Source organism: Diorhabda carinulata, chromosome 3 (assembly GCF_026250575.1).
Source record: "Diorhabda carinulata isolate Delta chromosome 3, icDioCari1.1, whole genome shotgun sequence".
NCBI lineage: Eukaryota > Metazoa > Arthropoda > Insecta > Coleoptera > Chrysomelidae > Diorhabda > Diorhabda carinulata.
In genome coordinates this window covers 284,291-300,847 of record NC_079462.1, presented here as the reverse complement: position 1 = coordinate 300,847, position 16,557 = coordinate 284,291, and the positions used below count along the sequence as shown (strand labels likewise).

General features: G+C 30.3%; 3 protein-coding genes across 6 annotated transcripts; 1 reads left to right on the top strand and 2 right to left on the bottom strand.

Annotated features, from left to right (window-relative positions):
- Positions 1-15: 15 nt before the first annotated feature.
- LOC130891879 (proteasomal ubiquitin receptor ADRM1 homolog) lies at positions 16-1,996 on the top strand. Of its 2 annotated transcripts, none has more exons than XM_057796944.1 (7): positions 16-133; positions 370-491; positions 552-778; positions 833-1,038; positions 1,093-1,412; positions 1,466-1,617; positions 1,681-1,996. In XM_057796944.1, exons 2-7 carry the CDS (start codon positions 386-388, stop codon positions 1,918-1,920), a joined length of 1,251 nt encoding a protein of 416 aa, XP_057652927.1. In that variant the 5' UTR covers positions 16-133; positions 370-385; the 3' UTR covers positions 1,921-1,996. The 2 variants fall into 2 exon arrangements, with proteins under 2 accessions (XP_057652927.1, XP_057652928.1); XM_057796945.1 differs by having other exon boundaries at positions 32-133; positions 1,093-1,280.
- A 539-nt stretch (positions 1,997-2,535) lies between these two features.
- On the bottom strand, positions 2,536-8,275 carry LOC130891880 (uncharacterized). 3 transcript variants are annotated; one of them, XR_009058965.1, is made up of 4 exons: positions 8,099-8,275; positions 5,477-5,631; positions 4,490-5,418; positions 2,536-4,227 (listed from the first exon to the last, which is right to left on the bottom strand). XR_009058965.1 is itself a non-coding variant. In XM_057796946.1 (3 exons), exons 1-3 carry the CDS (start codon positions 8,122-8,124, stop codon positions 5,267-5,269), a joined length of 333 nt encoding a protein of 110 aa, XP_057652929.1. In that variant the 5' UTR covers positions 8,125-8,261; the 3' UTR covers positions 2,536-5,266. The 3 variants fall into 3 exon arrangements, 1 of the variants encoding a protein (XP_057652929.1); XR_009058966.1 differs by having other exon boundaries at positions 2,536-3,964; positions 8,099-8,261; XM_057796946.1 differs by having other exon boundaries at positions 2,536-5,418; positions 8,099-8,261.
- A 966-nt stretch (positions 8,276-9,241) lies between these two features.
- Positions 9,242-16,196, bottom strand: LOC130891178 (cAMP-dependent protein kinase catalytic subunit 1). The gene has a single exon (XM_057795777.1). The coding sequence runs from the start codon at positions 15,788-15,790 to the stop codon at positions 14,729-14,731; it is 1,062 nt and encodes a 353-aa protein (XP_057651760.1). The 5' UTR covers positions 15,791-16,196; the 3' UTR covers positions 9,242-14,728.
- Positions 16,197-16,557: the final 361 nt, after the last annotated feature.

The window sequence follows — 16,557 nt, the reverse complement described above, 5'->3', positions numbered from 1 at the left end:
CACAGAGCAATGTGTCAAAAAATTTTTCGTGTTTCATGTCAAAAGTAATCAATTAGCTTTCATTAATTGAGTTTTATATACATACTTTGGTGTAAGCTTAGAGATTAGTGCTAAACGTAATTTCTTTAACTAAGTAAGTAAATATCTAATTTAATATTAATTCATTACTTGATTATAACTGTATAGAACAAAATTAACAATATAATTATTTTAATACAAAATCTGTTTTTAATCTACATGATAAGCATTTTTTTTGGTAGTGACTATTAAACTTACGGACGTCATATTAACTTTGTACGTATTTATTATATCAAACTAAATTAGTTGTAATCGAATTCGAGAAACAAAATATTTTGTGTTTTACTGTAGAAATAAACTAGAAATCATGCCAGCTGGAGGTGCCTTATTTGGAAGCGCGGCTGCTGGTCCCGGTTCCACGGGTGGAAATAAACATTTAATCGAAGTTAGGGCCGGTAAAATGAATTTAAAAGGTTCGTTAACTCGATAATTTAGTTTAACAAATAATCCCTAACGGAAATTTTTTTCAATAGGTCGCATGGTATACCCAGATAAACGTAAAGGCTTATTATACGTGTACCAGAGCGACGATTCCCTTATGCACTTTTGTTGGCAAGATAGGACATCCGGTATAGTCGAGGATGATCTAATTATTTTCCCAGACGACTGCGAATACGTTAAAGTTCCTCAATGTACTACAGGTCGGGCTTATTTGTTGAAATTCAAGTCTTCCAATAAGAAATTTTTCTTTTGGATACAGGTATTTAGTTTTAATGATCGTTTATACAATTTTTTGATACGATGATCAATTCAGGAACCCAAAACTGATAAAGACGAAGATAATTGTAAGAGAATTAACGAATTGCTTAATAATCCGTCTAGCGCTGTTCGAAATACATCAAACCCCGATCAGGATATACAGTCTTTACTGAATAACATGTCTCAATCTCAATTGATGCAGTTATTTGGTAGCGGAGTAGGTCAGATGGGAGGTTTATCGAGTCTTCTTGGAAATATAAGGTATTTTTATCAAATTAAAAATAGATTAATTATGATTTATTGATTTTTTATAAGGGGGCCTAATAGTGGTAGCGCGCGTACTTGTACAACTCCAGCTATAACGCACAGAACCACTGTACCGACAACTCCGACGACAACGACAGCTACCAATTCACAAAGTAACACGACTACCGCACCAGGTACAACAACGCCTCAAAATCCTACGTCTACAGCAACTCCGGATGCTCCGAAAGGAAAAACAGGTAACGAGAAAGCGCGGGACGGTGATTCTGCATCTTTTTCAACTTTGGAATTGGCAGATTTACAGAATTTTCTGTCGATTATCACTCCGCCTACTGGTGGTAACGGTGCATCCGCCGCAACACAACCAGCAGGTATTATTTAGGTGTCGTTCACACGTATGATTGATTAATTTTTATGTTTTCAGTTGATCTGTCTACTGCTTTGACTAGCGAAACTCTAGTGGGAGTATTGAATAATCCGGAAACCATTCAACAGCTTCAAAGCCATTTGCCTGCAGTAGACGAAAACGCCCAAGAAGCTTTAAGATCCACACTAGCTTCTCCGCAATTCCAACAGGTCAGTTATCTATTTAATTAAAAAAGAAAACGATTTTTCTATTTATTTTTTTTTTCGTTTTAGGCAGTTTCTCAATTTTCTAGCGCTTTGGAATCGGGTCAACTGGGACCGATAGTGTCTGGTTTGGCGGTTAATCCGGAAGCGGTGGTTGCAGCCGCTCAGGGCAGTATGGCGGAGTTTGTGAAAGCTTTGGAGAAGGGTGGATCGTCGGGAGAGGCGGCGACTTCCGACGACAAAGATAAAGAAAAATCTGAGGGAGATAAGAAGAAAAAGGATGACGAGGATCAAATGCAATTGGATTGAATTCCGAAGCTAAAATTTGAAATATGATATTTAGTGTGCTTGAATTTGCGCTCAATAAATATTGGCTTGCTTTAGATATTTTTGTTTTATTCAAAAATTCCCCCTTTATATCGATTTACGAATAAAACTAATTTTTTTATGGAAAACTAGTGTTTTGTTTATGCAACTAGACTTTTCCCACCTCTAGATTTTCCAAAAATTGTTAATTCCATAAGAGATTCTAAAGAAAATCAGAATTTGATTATTTTCATCTCTATTTCCAAAAAAATTCAATTTCTTACCATTTTGTAAATAAAACCAGTGTTTGAATATCTTTACCTATAAATTTCCCAAACATTCCACGATTTTGTAAACTAAACTAGTGCTTGAATATCCAAAAAATAAATTTTCTGCTTTTTATTTGTTTAAAACTAGTGTTTTGTTTATGTAACTAGACTTTTCCCACTCCAGATTTTCCAAAAAGTGTTTGAACACCATTTTTTATTATATGTGAAAAACTGTACCTGAAGATTTTTCAAAAATCTGTTAATTTCAAATGAAATTTTAGGGATAAAGGATAAATTATACTAAGGACTGTCGGGATTATAATTTTTGAAAAAAAAAATGAAACAACAGTTTACTGTAACATTCTAAAGAACACCATGGTAATTTATTTATATTACAGTGATTCACAACACGTGGATTTATTATCGAGAAATAAAATTAAATTGTCAAATACTACAAATAGAAAACTTAAGTACATAAAACGTACCACGAAATACCTTGGCACCCCACATTAACACCTAGGAAATTTTCAAGTCATTCTACAAAGTCGAATCAATGTGGGAAGAGTCCCGACGAATCTATATTGAAGAAAAATATGGTTTCTTCTGTCAATTTCACAAAAAATTTGATTTTTATTAAATTTTCAAAATATTGGTGACATTTATTAGGATGGTATATACTAGAATTCAGAAATTAGGAATCAAAACTTTAAAACAAGATTATTTTTAACGTATTGAGTGCAATTTGTGAAAAATATCGTTTTTTTTTGGTTATAAATTAAATTCTCCAGCATTTAAATGCAGAAAAAAATTTAAATAAGTGGGTAATTCGAAATACGGTTCGATTATTTCAACTTACTGAGTGCAATTTGTAAAAAATTACCTATTTTCAATCAATTAAAGGATTTTCCAGTTTTTTATGGTAATTAAAAATTGAAAAATAGATATGGACAAAGGAAAAATTTCAGACATTGGCCTAAAAAGCAACAGAACTTTCGAAATACTACAATAATGTGTTATATAGGATTATTTTCGAATAATTGAGTGCAGATTGTGCGGACTAACGTTTTTTTTTTAAATAAAATTTCACATTTCTCAGTTTTTGTAGTGGTTATAATGGAAAAATCACTAGAGCTGATGGAAATAGACTTTCCATATCACTCAAGTGGAAATTGCTTCCCAAACTAAGAAAAAAACTACCAAAAAGTGTCACGGAATATTAATTTTGAATTATTGAGTGCAATTTGTCTCCTACCTAGAGAAAAACTGACCAAAAACAGTAATCAAAGATTAATTACGAAACATTGAGTGCAATTTGTCGAAAATATCGTTTTTGTCAAGTAAATTTTACATTATCCAGTTTTTGTAGTGGTTATAATAGAAAAATCACTACAGCTGATGGAAATAGACTTTCCATACCACACTCAAGTGGAAATTGACTCCCATACAAGAAAAAAAACTACCAAAAAGTGTTACTGAATATTAATTTTGAATTATTGAGTGCAATTTGTCTCCTACCTAGAGAAAAACTGACCAAAAACAGTAATCAAAGATTAATTACGAAACATTGAGTGCAATTTGTCGAAAATATCGTTTTTGTCAAGTAAATTTTACATTATCCAGTTTTTGTAGTGGTTATAATGGAAAAATCACTACAGCTGATGGAAATAGACTTTCCATACCACACTCAAGTGGAAATTGACTCCCATACAAGAAAAAAAACTACCAAAAAGTGTTACTGAATATTAATTTTGAATTATTGAGTGCAATTTGTCTCCTACCTAGGGAAAAACTGACCAAAAATAGTAATCAAAGATTATTTTCGAAATATTGAGTGCAATTTGTCGAAAATATCGTTTTTGTCAAGTAAATTTTACATTATCCAGTTTTTGTAGTGGTTATAATAGAAAAATCACTACAGCTGATGGAAATAGACTTTCCATACCACACTCAAGTGGAAATTGACTCCCATACAAGAAAAAAAACTACCAAAAAGTGTTACTGAATATTAATTTTGAATTATCGAGTGCAATTGGTCTCCTACCTAGAGAAAAAATGACCAAAAACAGTAATCAAAGATTAATTTCGAAATATTGAGTGCAATTTGTCGAAAATGTCGCTTTTCTCAAATAAATTTTACATTTTCCACTTTTTATAGTGGTTATAATGGAAAAATCACTACAGCTGATGGAAATAGACTTTCCGTATCACACTCAAGCGGAAATTGACTCCCAAACAAAGAAAAAAACTACCAAAAATGTTACTGAATATTAATTTTGAATTATCGAGTGCAATTGGTCTCCTACCTAGAGAAAAACTGACCAAAAACAGTAATCAAAGATTAATTACGAAATATTGAGTGCAATTTGTCGAAAATATAAATTTTCGTTGGAACTCTCGAATAATAAATGAAAAAATTTTCTTACGTACTAACTTTTTTCTTAAATTCTTGTTTACACACACACATACATATATAGATATTTGTAACATTTTTATAAAAGCGATAAAAAACTATTTTTTTTTTATACAACACGGAAGCTTTGTACTATTTTTTTATTGTTATAGATCTTTTTGTTAACAACAAATAAGTTTTATCAGTGTATAAATATATATTCTTAGAATAAGAAAAAAAATTTATTATTAATAATTCGAGATTTAGTAGAAAATAATAAAAAGGGCAGTGTTAGTTTTAATTATTATTGTATGGAGAGAAATCGAAGTGGAAGTGACGTAATTTATATTCGAACCACGTCATCTGCAATACCTCCCACCGCTTGATATGTTCGGCAAAATTTTTTTCATTTATCATCGAGACTTTGTAGAATGACCAACAGACAAGAAATTTTTCCTTTCTAAATTGTGCAACATCAACTAAAAAATTAAATGCAATTTTTCTAAAATTACTCGTTATATGTAAATAAAATTCATGTCGAACGCCAGGGACGGTTTTTCATAATATATCCACACAACTAGACCCTAACGTCACACATTATTCAATTACATACATTTATATATATATATATTTATAAAAAAAACGTTAGAAATTGTTTTGAACACAGATTTTTTTTAAATAGAATTGAAACTTAAGCTTCTACTTCTGCGTCTGTTTTTGCCGATTCCGTTGGTTCTTTTTCGTCCAACTTGGCTTTCTTTTCCGGGGTAGCAGTTTCTTCTTTACCTTCCCCGTCGGTGGCGTCATTAGCTGCCGTCGATTTCCTTTTCACAGCAGGTTTTTCTATAAACAAAAACCGAATCGTCCTTATCCTATCACCTTCAACTGTCATTTTACTTACCTTCAGATTCTTCGCGTCCGTTCTTTTCCGCCGATTTTTCGTCGCCGTTTTCCTTTTCGTCTTCGTTTTCTTTCACGTCGCCATTTTCAACCGTTTCCGGTTTTTCCACGACCTTTTCCTCCTTTGTTTTCTCAACTTCCTCGGTGATTTCAACGCTTAAAAAAATATTACTTGCAAAAATTTTTGTTACGCCCATATTTTTATAAAAATAAATTATCACGAATCGTGGGAAACTCGATATATATTTTTAGACAGATCATCATAAAATTGTTACAACGTAATTTTATTACATACAAGAAAAAATATTTCCACTGGGTATATTTATTATTTATATGCCGACGTATCATAATTCTTATTTTCTGTGTCATAAATACGATAATTTTTTAAATAAACACGTACACGACAAAAAACAATTTTTCCTTCAACTCAAATAACGCTAAATAATGTTAATGAGAAAATATATTTTCATCCGTAAAATCAGGTTATAATTTTATAGAATCGAGATTATAAAAATAGCTTCAATGTCTAAAGCGTTGTTGCCAAATTTTCTCTACAAACAACACGATTCAATTTTCTATATAATTTTTAGATAAAATTCACAATAATTTAATCATACAATTTTCCAAAATCAATAAACTTATTAAGTTATTATTCAAAAACTGAACAAACATTCAAGTCAAACACTTAAAACCATCCCACATTCTAGATTTTTTAAAAGGAGTGGGGTTAAACACTGGAATCCCCAGAAATGAGGACAGGATAGACCCCAATATATAATATGGGACCAAACGGGCCTATCGGAAGGGCTTTGTGATTGGGAACGTCCATAAACCACGTAGTTCGGAAAAGAGGGAGCGGGTTAGTTCAAATACTACGCTGAGCCACGTGACGCAGGGGAGGAGGTATTAACAGATGAAATTTTGTTAAAGAAAATGATTTTATTTGGACTACAAATGCTTATTTTTCAAGAAGAATCATGAATACATTGTGAGAAAATAATTCACTGTTAATAAATTAATTTGAGACTACATAGCAACAGACAGGGGGGAGGGGTTACGGAAAAGGTTACGTGGGAGGAGCTCTAAATGGAGTATAATATGACCACGTGGTTTATGGACACTCCCTAACGCATTGTTCATGGTAAAAAATCTTTATTGCTGTCAAGTTGTGTCAGTATTCGACTAAGAAGGTTTAAAAAGTTAAATTTTGAATATATTGTCGTTAAATGGAAATGCAAACCATCAAAAAATTGTTAACACAATCTTATTTGGAGAAATTTCGAAATTATTAGTAAAAAAAGCCGTTATAAAATCGACAAATCGTGCGGGTAATAAATTTTTATATCAGTTCGTGGAAATATAAAATATCTTATCATTTCCTGTGTCGATTTTAGCTATATATTAGAATGAATATACATCCGAAACATTTTAATTATTGAACAACAGGAAATTTATTATTCATCCTGTATATTTATTCAAGATCCGTTTATAAAGAAACAAAAGAACACCTAAATATGAAACTGAATTCACGTTATATATTCACGTGAATGTGAAGTAATAATCGAAATGAAAATTTGGTTAAATAAAATAATAATTTATACGATTTCGACAACAATTGCATAAAGTTCAAAGACACTACAAGAAACTAGAAAATGATTCGATGCGTAACAACATAACGACCCCTTATATCCGGTTATTGTCATGCCATTGGTTTCTATACTATGAACAAGGTTAACATCAGTGCGACAGCCGAATGTTTTTATAGATCATTTAGAAAAACTTTTCATAAATTTTATCCAATGGAAAATTTTGAATCAGTTACTTTAGTTTCTATCGCGATTAAAATCTGCCAAATACATTAAATTAGTTTTTATTTTTTTGGCAAAATGCCTCGAACTATTTCACTCGTGAAAATAAACTACTGAAGAAAATAATAACTGAATATAGACTGAAAAATTTCCATATTAAATAAAAACTCTCGACTTTATTTAAAGATAATGATGAAACTAAAATATGGCACGCCACTGGTAATATCTTGTAACCGCCAAAACTTACAAAAATTTAGTTTACATTTAATAAATACGAACGATCGAAAGTAAGAAACCTCGAGTTTAAAACTGTAATTAACAACTATATTCCTATTGGTTATTGCAATAATTATAAATACAGAAAGTGACGTAATCGGTTATACTTGGTTGTTTGAATACCGGCTTTCTAAGGAAAAAAAAGAGAAAATGTGTTTCCCAATTATTAAAATATGATTTTTAAAGAGTTGTCGAATATAACTATAACTAAAAAACGGAAAGAAATGTATAAAATAAACCATACTTTAAAAGTTTTGTAAATTGTATATCGGCGTGCTTTCAAATATGTAACTATAAAAAAAGTTTACATACAATAACCTGCAATTTCATAACTTTCAACTACAAATGTATTTAATGATGAATACTTTTCCCTTATACCCTATAAACTAAACGTATTTTAGCAAGTTATATTACTCGTGTTATTTCTCTCCCGCCATTTTAAAAACCGCTAACCGCTGCCGCCCTGGATACTACATTTTTTTCGTAAACTCATATTTTAATATCAAGAATTGCAAAAATTATTATATACAATCACTTACCTGGACTTTTCTACTTTGTCAGTCATCTTTGCTGTTTTTTAACTGTTGATTTACAAAAAAAAAACGACAAAATCGAAAGCGTGCCACACTATGTACTTGAAAGATTTGGCGAGGTCTTTTAATCGGCGTTGTCCGTTAAGTGTGTCAATCGATGATAGCGCTATCCTCTTCCAATGCTCGATAGAAAACAACGATAGAACGAACGCTTTCTGCTGTTCATGTTTTTCCTACCTGAATATTAGTTGTTCCGGTATCAGGTAGAGATAGCTCTCGGCCAGTAAGAACTCTCTAGACAGAGATAGAATGTTGACGTTGACAGATATAAGTGAATCAACAGATTGGATTATGAGAATCATTCGTTGTAGAGGGGATTCGAAGAGTGGAATTTTACCTTCAAGCCGTTTGCACCAACATATAAAATTTAATTAGAGGTCGTTCAAGTCATTTACACACGATTAAATATTCAATTAAATTTATTTTTCTTCTTTTTATAGAAAACCTCGCATACTAATAATGGTGAGTCTAAAAAAAACTCGCAAATATTTGTGATGACACATCACAAAACCCGATAATTTGAATATTGGAGGGGATTACGGGGGATGAGGTTATTATTTCGTTATTGTTTATTGCAAAATTTCAAATCCATAACGATACCTCTGGATAATAGGATTTTAAATTAATTTTTATTAAACTGATAAGAAACATAATAATTTTATCATAGATTAACAATGTAAGTTTTACTTAATATAATACAGGTATTGTTATAAAAATATAATTTAATATAACTCATAAAAAAGAAGAATTGTTACGTCGAAATAACACGATGTATTACACTGAGAAAAGTTTTTTATTCTTACAATGTTATAAAATATGTGTTAAACTTAGCAGTATGAAATAATTAAGTTTTCATGTGATATTATGAAAGTTGACGAAAATCTTAGGGACAAACAAATATTGTTCCTTTTTAATGTATATACATTTGAAATTAGGGAATATTTATTTTTCTAAGTGAAGCTTGTTATTTCAGTGTACTTCTTGGATGCTTTTTCTGATGTAAGAAAATGTAGGAAAGGTCGGGAAATGAGGTTTCTAATATCTACTTTTGGTTATTACAGTGAAAAAAAAAATGAAATTATACACACATTTATTTATAAAGCTAATTATATATTTCAATGTATCACATAAGGCTACAAATTTAAAGCTGATTTATATTTATATATATATTTTAAAAAGGAGCTACTGCAGATTTATCGTAAACTTTTTGTAAAGTGTTTATTTCTTCTTTTTAGATAAATAGTTCGAAACGAATCAATAAACACTCGCTAAATAGAATACTTCGGACTAGTGAAATCTATCAACATTTACATAACCAATTAATAAGAAAAATAGAACTTGACGATGTTAATTTTTCTTTTAAAAATAGGTTTCTATATAACTTAAATGATTTTCTGTACACACCGATCTTTACTTATTTTTTTTTTCTGCTTAGTTCCTACTTTTCTTATAATATCAAGTCGATCTGAGTGAACTGATTCAATTTGACAATTGACATCTTAAAAAACATAAGATTTATTTCGCTACAACGTGGCAACGATGTAAAACACGTGTCGTATTCCTGTATACTTATACGTAAGGTATTGACTCATAGGAAAAAGATTTTCAATATTACGATTAATGATATGATATTTTTTTAATGAAATAGAATGAATTGAATATAAAAGTCACCGAGACCGACTTTTTAGTATCTTTTAAATAAATTCAGATCATATCCTTAAATTTCTTTGAAACAAAACACTGACAGACTACCACATATATAGTAACATAATAACACGTAAAAGATTACCTGAAACTAAGGCATACCAAACATTTGTTTTTTACAATAATATTGTAGGAATTTCGTAAAATTTGGGGGGTGGAAATGGAGGAGGGATACGACACAATAAATTTTATACTAAAACTAAAAAATTCTCATTGTCATTTTAAAAATATTCGATAAAGTAGGTACATAGAAATACTTGTAGTACTTTAAAAGTCAAGATATACTCGAGGGCTTTTATCAGATATTATTTTTAAATTTATTATGAAATTATATGAATGATCATAAACTGGAATTGTTATGTGGTCGGTAAGGCAAAGGGGGTGTGTTTTTAAGGGGAAAAACGATTTCCGGTAAAACTACAAGAGCTATGGAAAAAAGTTAAATAGCAAAGTTGTAGGTAATAAGAAGATCTACAACTTTTGTATTTATACTTTTTTCACATAACCTCAAAATCCATGTGGAAAATTCAAAAAACAAAATTTTTCGTTTTCAATTTTCATCTTTTACAAAAAACGTTTTTTTTCACGAAATTTTGTGAAAAGTTACCTTTGTATATCCCATATACAATGTGATTTATTTGAAATATTCATTTTTTCACGTTATTTTGACATAATATCGAAAAAGCGCCCTAATTTTGAAACGAAAATTATCCCCTCATTGTAACAGATTTTTTAAAAAAATTGGTGAGTGTTTTATTCGTTGAAATCTCTATTTTCTTATGATGTAAAAAAATATTACCATCACCATGGTAAATTTTCTCAGAAAAGGCAAAAAAATGAAAAAAAAAATTCGCACACGAAATTTTTTTCAACATTATGTTCAGTTTTTAGATATTTATTAAAATATTTCACTTTAATTACTTATATTTATCGATGTAACATGGAATCTCACATTTTTTGTGTAATTAGAGCGGAAAATTTTAATAAACAACTTAAAATTGTACATAATTAAAAAAAATGTTTTTTGATTTTTTTGACTTTTCATGGTAATATTTTTTTGATCCATCGGAGAATAGAGATTTCAATGAATAAAAATCTCACCGACTTTTTTTTAAAAAACTTATACCTTGAAGGGAGAATTTTTGTTTCAAAATTACGGTGCCTTTTCGATATAATGTCAAAATAACTAAAAAATGAATATTTCAAATAAATTACACTGTATATGGGTCATAGAAAGGTAACTTTTCACAAAATTTTGCATAAAAAAAAAGTTTTTAATAAAAAATAAAAATTAAAAACGAAAAATTCGGTTTTTTCAATTTTTCACATAAATTTTGAGGTTATATGAAAAAAGTGCAAATACAAAAGTTGTAGATCTTCTCATTACCTACAACTTTGCTATTCAACTTGTTTTCATAAGACTTGTAGTTTTGCCGGAAATCGAGAAAAACAGTTTTTTACCTTTAAAAACTCACCCCCCTTTCTTTTCCGACATCAAATCACCTGTAAATTATTTTTCCTTCCAATTTTATTATAACCTCCTCTGTTATCAATATATTTTTTTTTGATTTTAAAAACTATCAACTCTGGTTTATTAGTAAAAACGTAATAGTGGTAAACACAACTAATGGACTATAGTAGTGTTGACGTCACACACCGCCATTGTTAGGGCATGTCAAGGATCACTTTCCAAACAAAGTTTTTACTACGTCGATCATCGTAAACATGTTAAAATATCTTCTAGTACAAAACACATTACCATATTATACAACAATAAACTAATTAAACATTTTTTTAAATAACTTTAAAGACACACACTACCTCAAAAAATTTGTTTCGAAAGTGGACTACAATAAGACGGTAGTGACGTCACGCTCCCTATCGAGTCGATCACATTGTTGCCAGATTTAAAAATTCTTCCTGGTTGTTTTATACTAAGTGAAATTGAATACTCACAATAAATAATTAAAAATACATTTGATAAATAAAAAAAATGTAGTTTTAGTATAAATTTATCCATGGTAAATTGCTTAGTTTCTTAAAAATTTACTAATTGAAAGACGTGAAGCATATTTATAAAGGCAGCCATATATATATTTAACTCTATTATATTTATCTAATTTCTTAAATCTAATAGAAGATATTGCGATAATTTGCCCTAAGGTAATGCCTTACTTTCACAATGATCCCATTTGGTACCTCTGCACTTATTAAGAACTAAAAAAAAAATGAACAAGTTGGGACACTATTTAATGTAAATAGTGCAAAATATGATACAATATTTACAATAAGTAATAAATAAAATTGTTTGATATATTTTTTATAGAATATGTGTATATCTACTTGTAAAATTGTATTTTTTCCTTTCAACAAATTAATTCACAGAGTTTGTTATTATTAGGAAATTTCCCACAAAAAAATTATAGAATAAGACCAATTGCTTCTGTTGTTGTTAGTAAAACGGCACACTGAACAATATTAATTCCATAATATAGAAACATCTTAGTGCAAAAATTGATTAAATTTACGAAATTTCGAAAATAACTATAAATATACAGAAAGCAAATACACGTTTCTGTATAATACAACTATGGACGACGGAAGTAGTTCCGCCATCTTGGCTACATTCGTCACGCAACTAGTTTGCGCATCATGTATACAGTGGAGTGTTGAAATGCAATTGAAAATAAAGCTATGAAAGAAATTCGAGTTTTGTTAGTGAAAAATCAAATATATGTAAAACAATATTTTTTTTATAAAACGTCTATCAGGATTCCTGTACGTCATACTGTATTGCTACCGTAAATAAATATTTTCCAATAGATAATCCATATTTACAACATTAGGAAATTAACCTTTTGATCTTAATCTATAAATTATTGGTTGTTTTTCAAAGTTTTAATCCAATTCAAAGTTGCATTAATTAAATATTTCATCTCGAATTTTAAAATGATTCAAAATATTTCTAGAACTTGATGTACATCCCTCGTATTGGTAATTAGATAATATCCCATACAAATAACTTTCATAGTATTGTAGAGCTTACAGTGAATGGCGAATTTATTTATTACAAAACTTTAGTTTGAAAATTATTTTTTTTTCATATAAGTTCAAGATAAAATTGCATCATTTTGAAATTTTAATGTTACTTTTATTGAGGGATTTCAAATTTACCAATTTTAAATATGAATTTTTGAAATAATGAAACTGTGATATGTACGAGGTATATTCATAAAGTTATATATTTCAATTACATTAACTGTTGATTGGCATATAGGAGCGTTCGTTTGAATTGACTAGAAATCACGCCCTATACGAAATTCGATGATTTTTTTATGACAAACGGAAGATTTAAAAGAGGTTAGGACGTTAGACATGTTGAAAATAAATTTCTTTATTGATTGACTGCACGGAGCGATAGGAGGTTGAAAAAACAAACAGTCCTCGTATATATATGAAACAATTTGTTCAATATAGAAAGAAAAAAAATCGGATATACGTTGATTATGATTCAATTGAAAATTTCAGTGTCGATACTACAAGTCGAGTGTTGATTTTGAAGATAACATCATTTGACAACATTTTCAAGTAGTTTTTTTTATATTGAAGTTATTTTTGTACGGGTCAAGGTCTTTGAGCTCTTAATTTCAATTTTAAGTACTTATAATTTGAATATGAACTTTTTTTCTCAAATTTCTAATATGCACTTTTTGCAATAACGAAAATCAATTCGATGGGCCTTGTGGGGAATTTTATGCTCTTGGAAATCGCTTCAGAGTTTTTTTTGCGTAACTCGCACTGGAGAAAATTTTTTTTTCAAAAACTGTGCTTTAACGACTACTATTTTGCGAACCAGTGCTCTAAAGCGATTTCGAATAGCATCAAATTCCCCTAGAGATAGACATTTAAAAAAAAACATACATTTCAAATGGTAAAAATTCACTTAAAATTGTTATTAAGAGTTTAAACTTGACTAGAATCTTTTTTTCTGAGTGTAGATGAAAATTTTTCGGAAATGAATCACCCTAATATACACCCAATAATTTCAAAATTTTGATTCACTTTGGAAACGAATAATTAATTTAAAACTGCTAATATAGCAAAAATATAATAAAAAGATAAATAATTCACGTTAAAAGGGCTATCCATAAATAACGTCACAAGAATTTTGAGATTTTTAAACCCCTTTACACGACGTCACAAGTTTTCACATTTTCATAATCCTCCTGACTCGATTTTTCACTTAGGATTTTTATTGAAAAATCTAATAAAAGCAACATAAAATCCACATTTCGGTGATAAAAGTTATAGTCCTTTCATTCATCAAAGTAATTCCATCCAACTCCAAAATAATAGAAAATAAGAGTTATAGTCCATTCATTTGGGGGACTAATAACTCTACAATTGACATGTGACATAATATATGGATGCTTATAAAGATATTTTTGATTGTACATTAAGAAAAAATGAAATTTAGAGTTTAATATATAAAATAGGTAACTTTGAAACTCCGTTATAATTTTTTTTTTGAAATATACCTCATGATGGCAGTAACCTTCTACGGTAATTATATTTGATTAAAACAATAATAAAAAACTGAAGTTACTACAAAAATTCTACCTCGGAAGCTAAAATTGATTGTTATATTCTATTCTACATCCTATTAACATCCCCACATTAGCAAATTTAAAATATTTATAGGTTTATTAAGGAGGTAATTATTTTTTGCATTAACTCTAGTTTTAATAAAATAGTACAGAGGACCAATCGAGCAAGCACGAACCAGTTATTGGAAGAGCCCCTGGCAGCAGTCTGTCACTAGCCTGGGACAGTGGCAAGGCTACTTACATAAATTATTTCATGATAAACCATTCAGAATTCGGCGAATTCTTTGGCGCATTTTTCTGTAGAGGAGATGCGCAAGGCTTCTTCTTCGTAATCGTCAAAATTACTAGTGTCGCCTGGTCCTTTGCATCTCGGTATAAATGGAGCTTCTATCTTCTTTTGGAAAGTGGAAATCCAATCTGTGGAAGCAAACCATTTGTGACCTTTAATATCGTTCACTCCCGCTTTTAAGTTTCCGTATCTTTTTGTTAAATCGACTTGTAGCAAATTACGGAGTAGATCTTTGAGATCTGAGCCGAAATGAGATGGAAAACGAACTTTTCCAGATACAATTTTCTCGTAAATCTGTATAGGTTGATCAGCGAAGAATGGAGGGTAACCGGCTGCCATTTCGTAAACTAATACTCCTAGAGCCCACCAATCAACAGCTTTGTTGTATCCCTTACTGAGGATTATTTCTGGAGCGAGGTATTCAGGTGTACCACATAACGTCCAGGTACGACCTTTGACTTTTTTGGCAAAACCAAAATCGGTTACCTTAAGATAACCCTGAGAATCGATTAGTAAATTTTCTGGTTTCAGATCTCTATAAATCAGATCTAGATAGTGGAGATATTCAAAAGCCAACACTATTTGAGCTGCATAGAAACGCGAGTGCGGTTCGGAGAAACGGCCGACTTTACGAAGATGAGAAAACATTTCACCACCAGGCACATATTCAAGCACCATATAAAGATTCGAATTGTCTTTGAAATGGAACTTTAGACTCACGAGAAATGGAAAACTGATGGCTTGTAGAATCCGCTTTTCGTTTAGAGTGTGCTCCACCTGCTTTAATTTCACCACTTTTTGTTTGTCTAATATTTTCATTGCATAATATTCTTTAGTTGGTTTATGCTGCACTATCATAACTCGGCCGAACGAACCCGTTCCGAGGGTTTTAATTCGTTCGAAATCATCTAGACCTGCTGTATTTGTCGGATTCCGCTTCCACTTTTCTTCAAAATCTTCTTTGGCCTGGTCCAGGAACTCCTTTACGCTCTCCGCTGAATCTACTTTTTTGTTCGCCGTAGCGGCATTGTTGCCCATGGTTTGTACTTTTAAGCCTTCCAGGGCTCCGACTTTAATAGTACACTCCGCCTAAAGCACCTAGTTTAGCGGAGGACACGAATGTCACTAATACTACGATGTCAACACACCTTACTCATCTTAATTTTTTAAGTCTACTTTTATTTAATCCTTAAAATTACGAGATTCCACACTTTAATTATGATATATTGAAAAACAACTAAATTTATTATTACAACGAAACTATTCACGATTAGAATGACTTTTAAATATACTTTGGAACCTTAATTGTAAAATGGCCGATGACTGACGAGCTCTGTTTTCTTGTTTTATCCGGATTGATTTCGCACCAAGAAAAATATGAAAATATCGTCACGTGATTATTAAACGCCAATGGCGATATGGTTACAAATCGCTCAGAACTACTTCGAATTCCGAGTAAAATAACTAAACGCACCATAGATAAATTACACTTTCAAGTTATATAAGAAGTTTTCTCACTCTTTCAACGCAATTAAAAGGAGACAATAAAAAAAGCGAGCTACACTTTCTAAACGTAGCGTTCGAATTGACGTTATAAATAAAAAGTCGCCAGTGACTCGCGCTATCTATACAAACATATTAATACTAAATAAAATTGGAATTTTAAATATCGATTATATATTGTGGTAAACAATTATATATTAGAATGATTAGATAAGGGAAATTTATTTAATTAGAGATATCAATATCTATCGAAACATATCGGATATTCATAACTTAGTATTATCGTTTTTATGAAATTCATA

Bases quoted from the DNA above. Each gene is read 5' to 3' on its own strand.
- LOC130891879 (XM_057796944.1), top strand. From the start codon at position 386: ATGCCAGCTGGAGGTGCCTTATTTGGAAGCGCGGCTGCTGGTCCCGGT. The intron at 779-832 runs GTATTTAGTTTT...TGATCAATTCAG, and splicing joins AATTTTTCTTTTGGATACAG to GAACCCAAAACTGATAAAGA. The intron at 1,039-1,092 runs GTATTTTTATCA...ATTTTTTATAAG, and splicing joins AGTCTTCTTGGAAATATAAG to GGGGCCTAATAGTGGTAGCG.
- LOC130891880 (XM_057796946.1), bottom strand. From the start codon at position 8,124: ATGACTGACAAAGTAGAAAAGTCCAG. The intron at 5,632-8,098 runs GTAAGTGATTGT...TATTTTTTTAAG, and splicing joins GACAAAGTAGAAAAGTCCAG to CGTTGAAATCACCGAGGAAG. The intron at 5,419-5,476 runs GTAAGTAAAATG...TTTTGTTTATAG, and splicing joins CGGACGCGAAGAATCTGAAG to AAAAACCTGCTGTGAAAAGG.
- LOC130891178 (XM_057795777.1), bottom strand. From the start codon at position 15,790: ATGGGCAACAATGCCGCTACGGCGAACAAAAAAGTAGATTCAGCGGAG.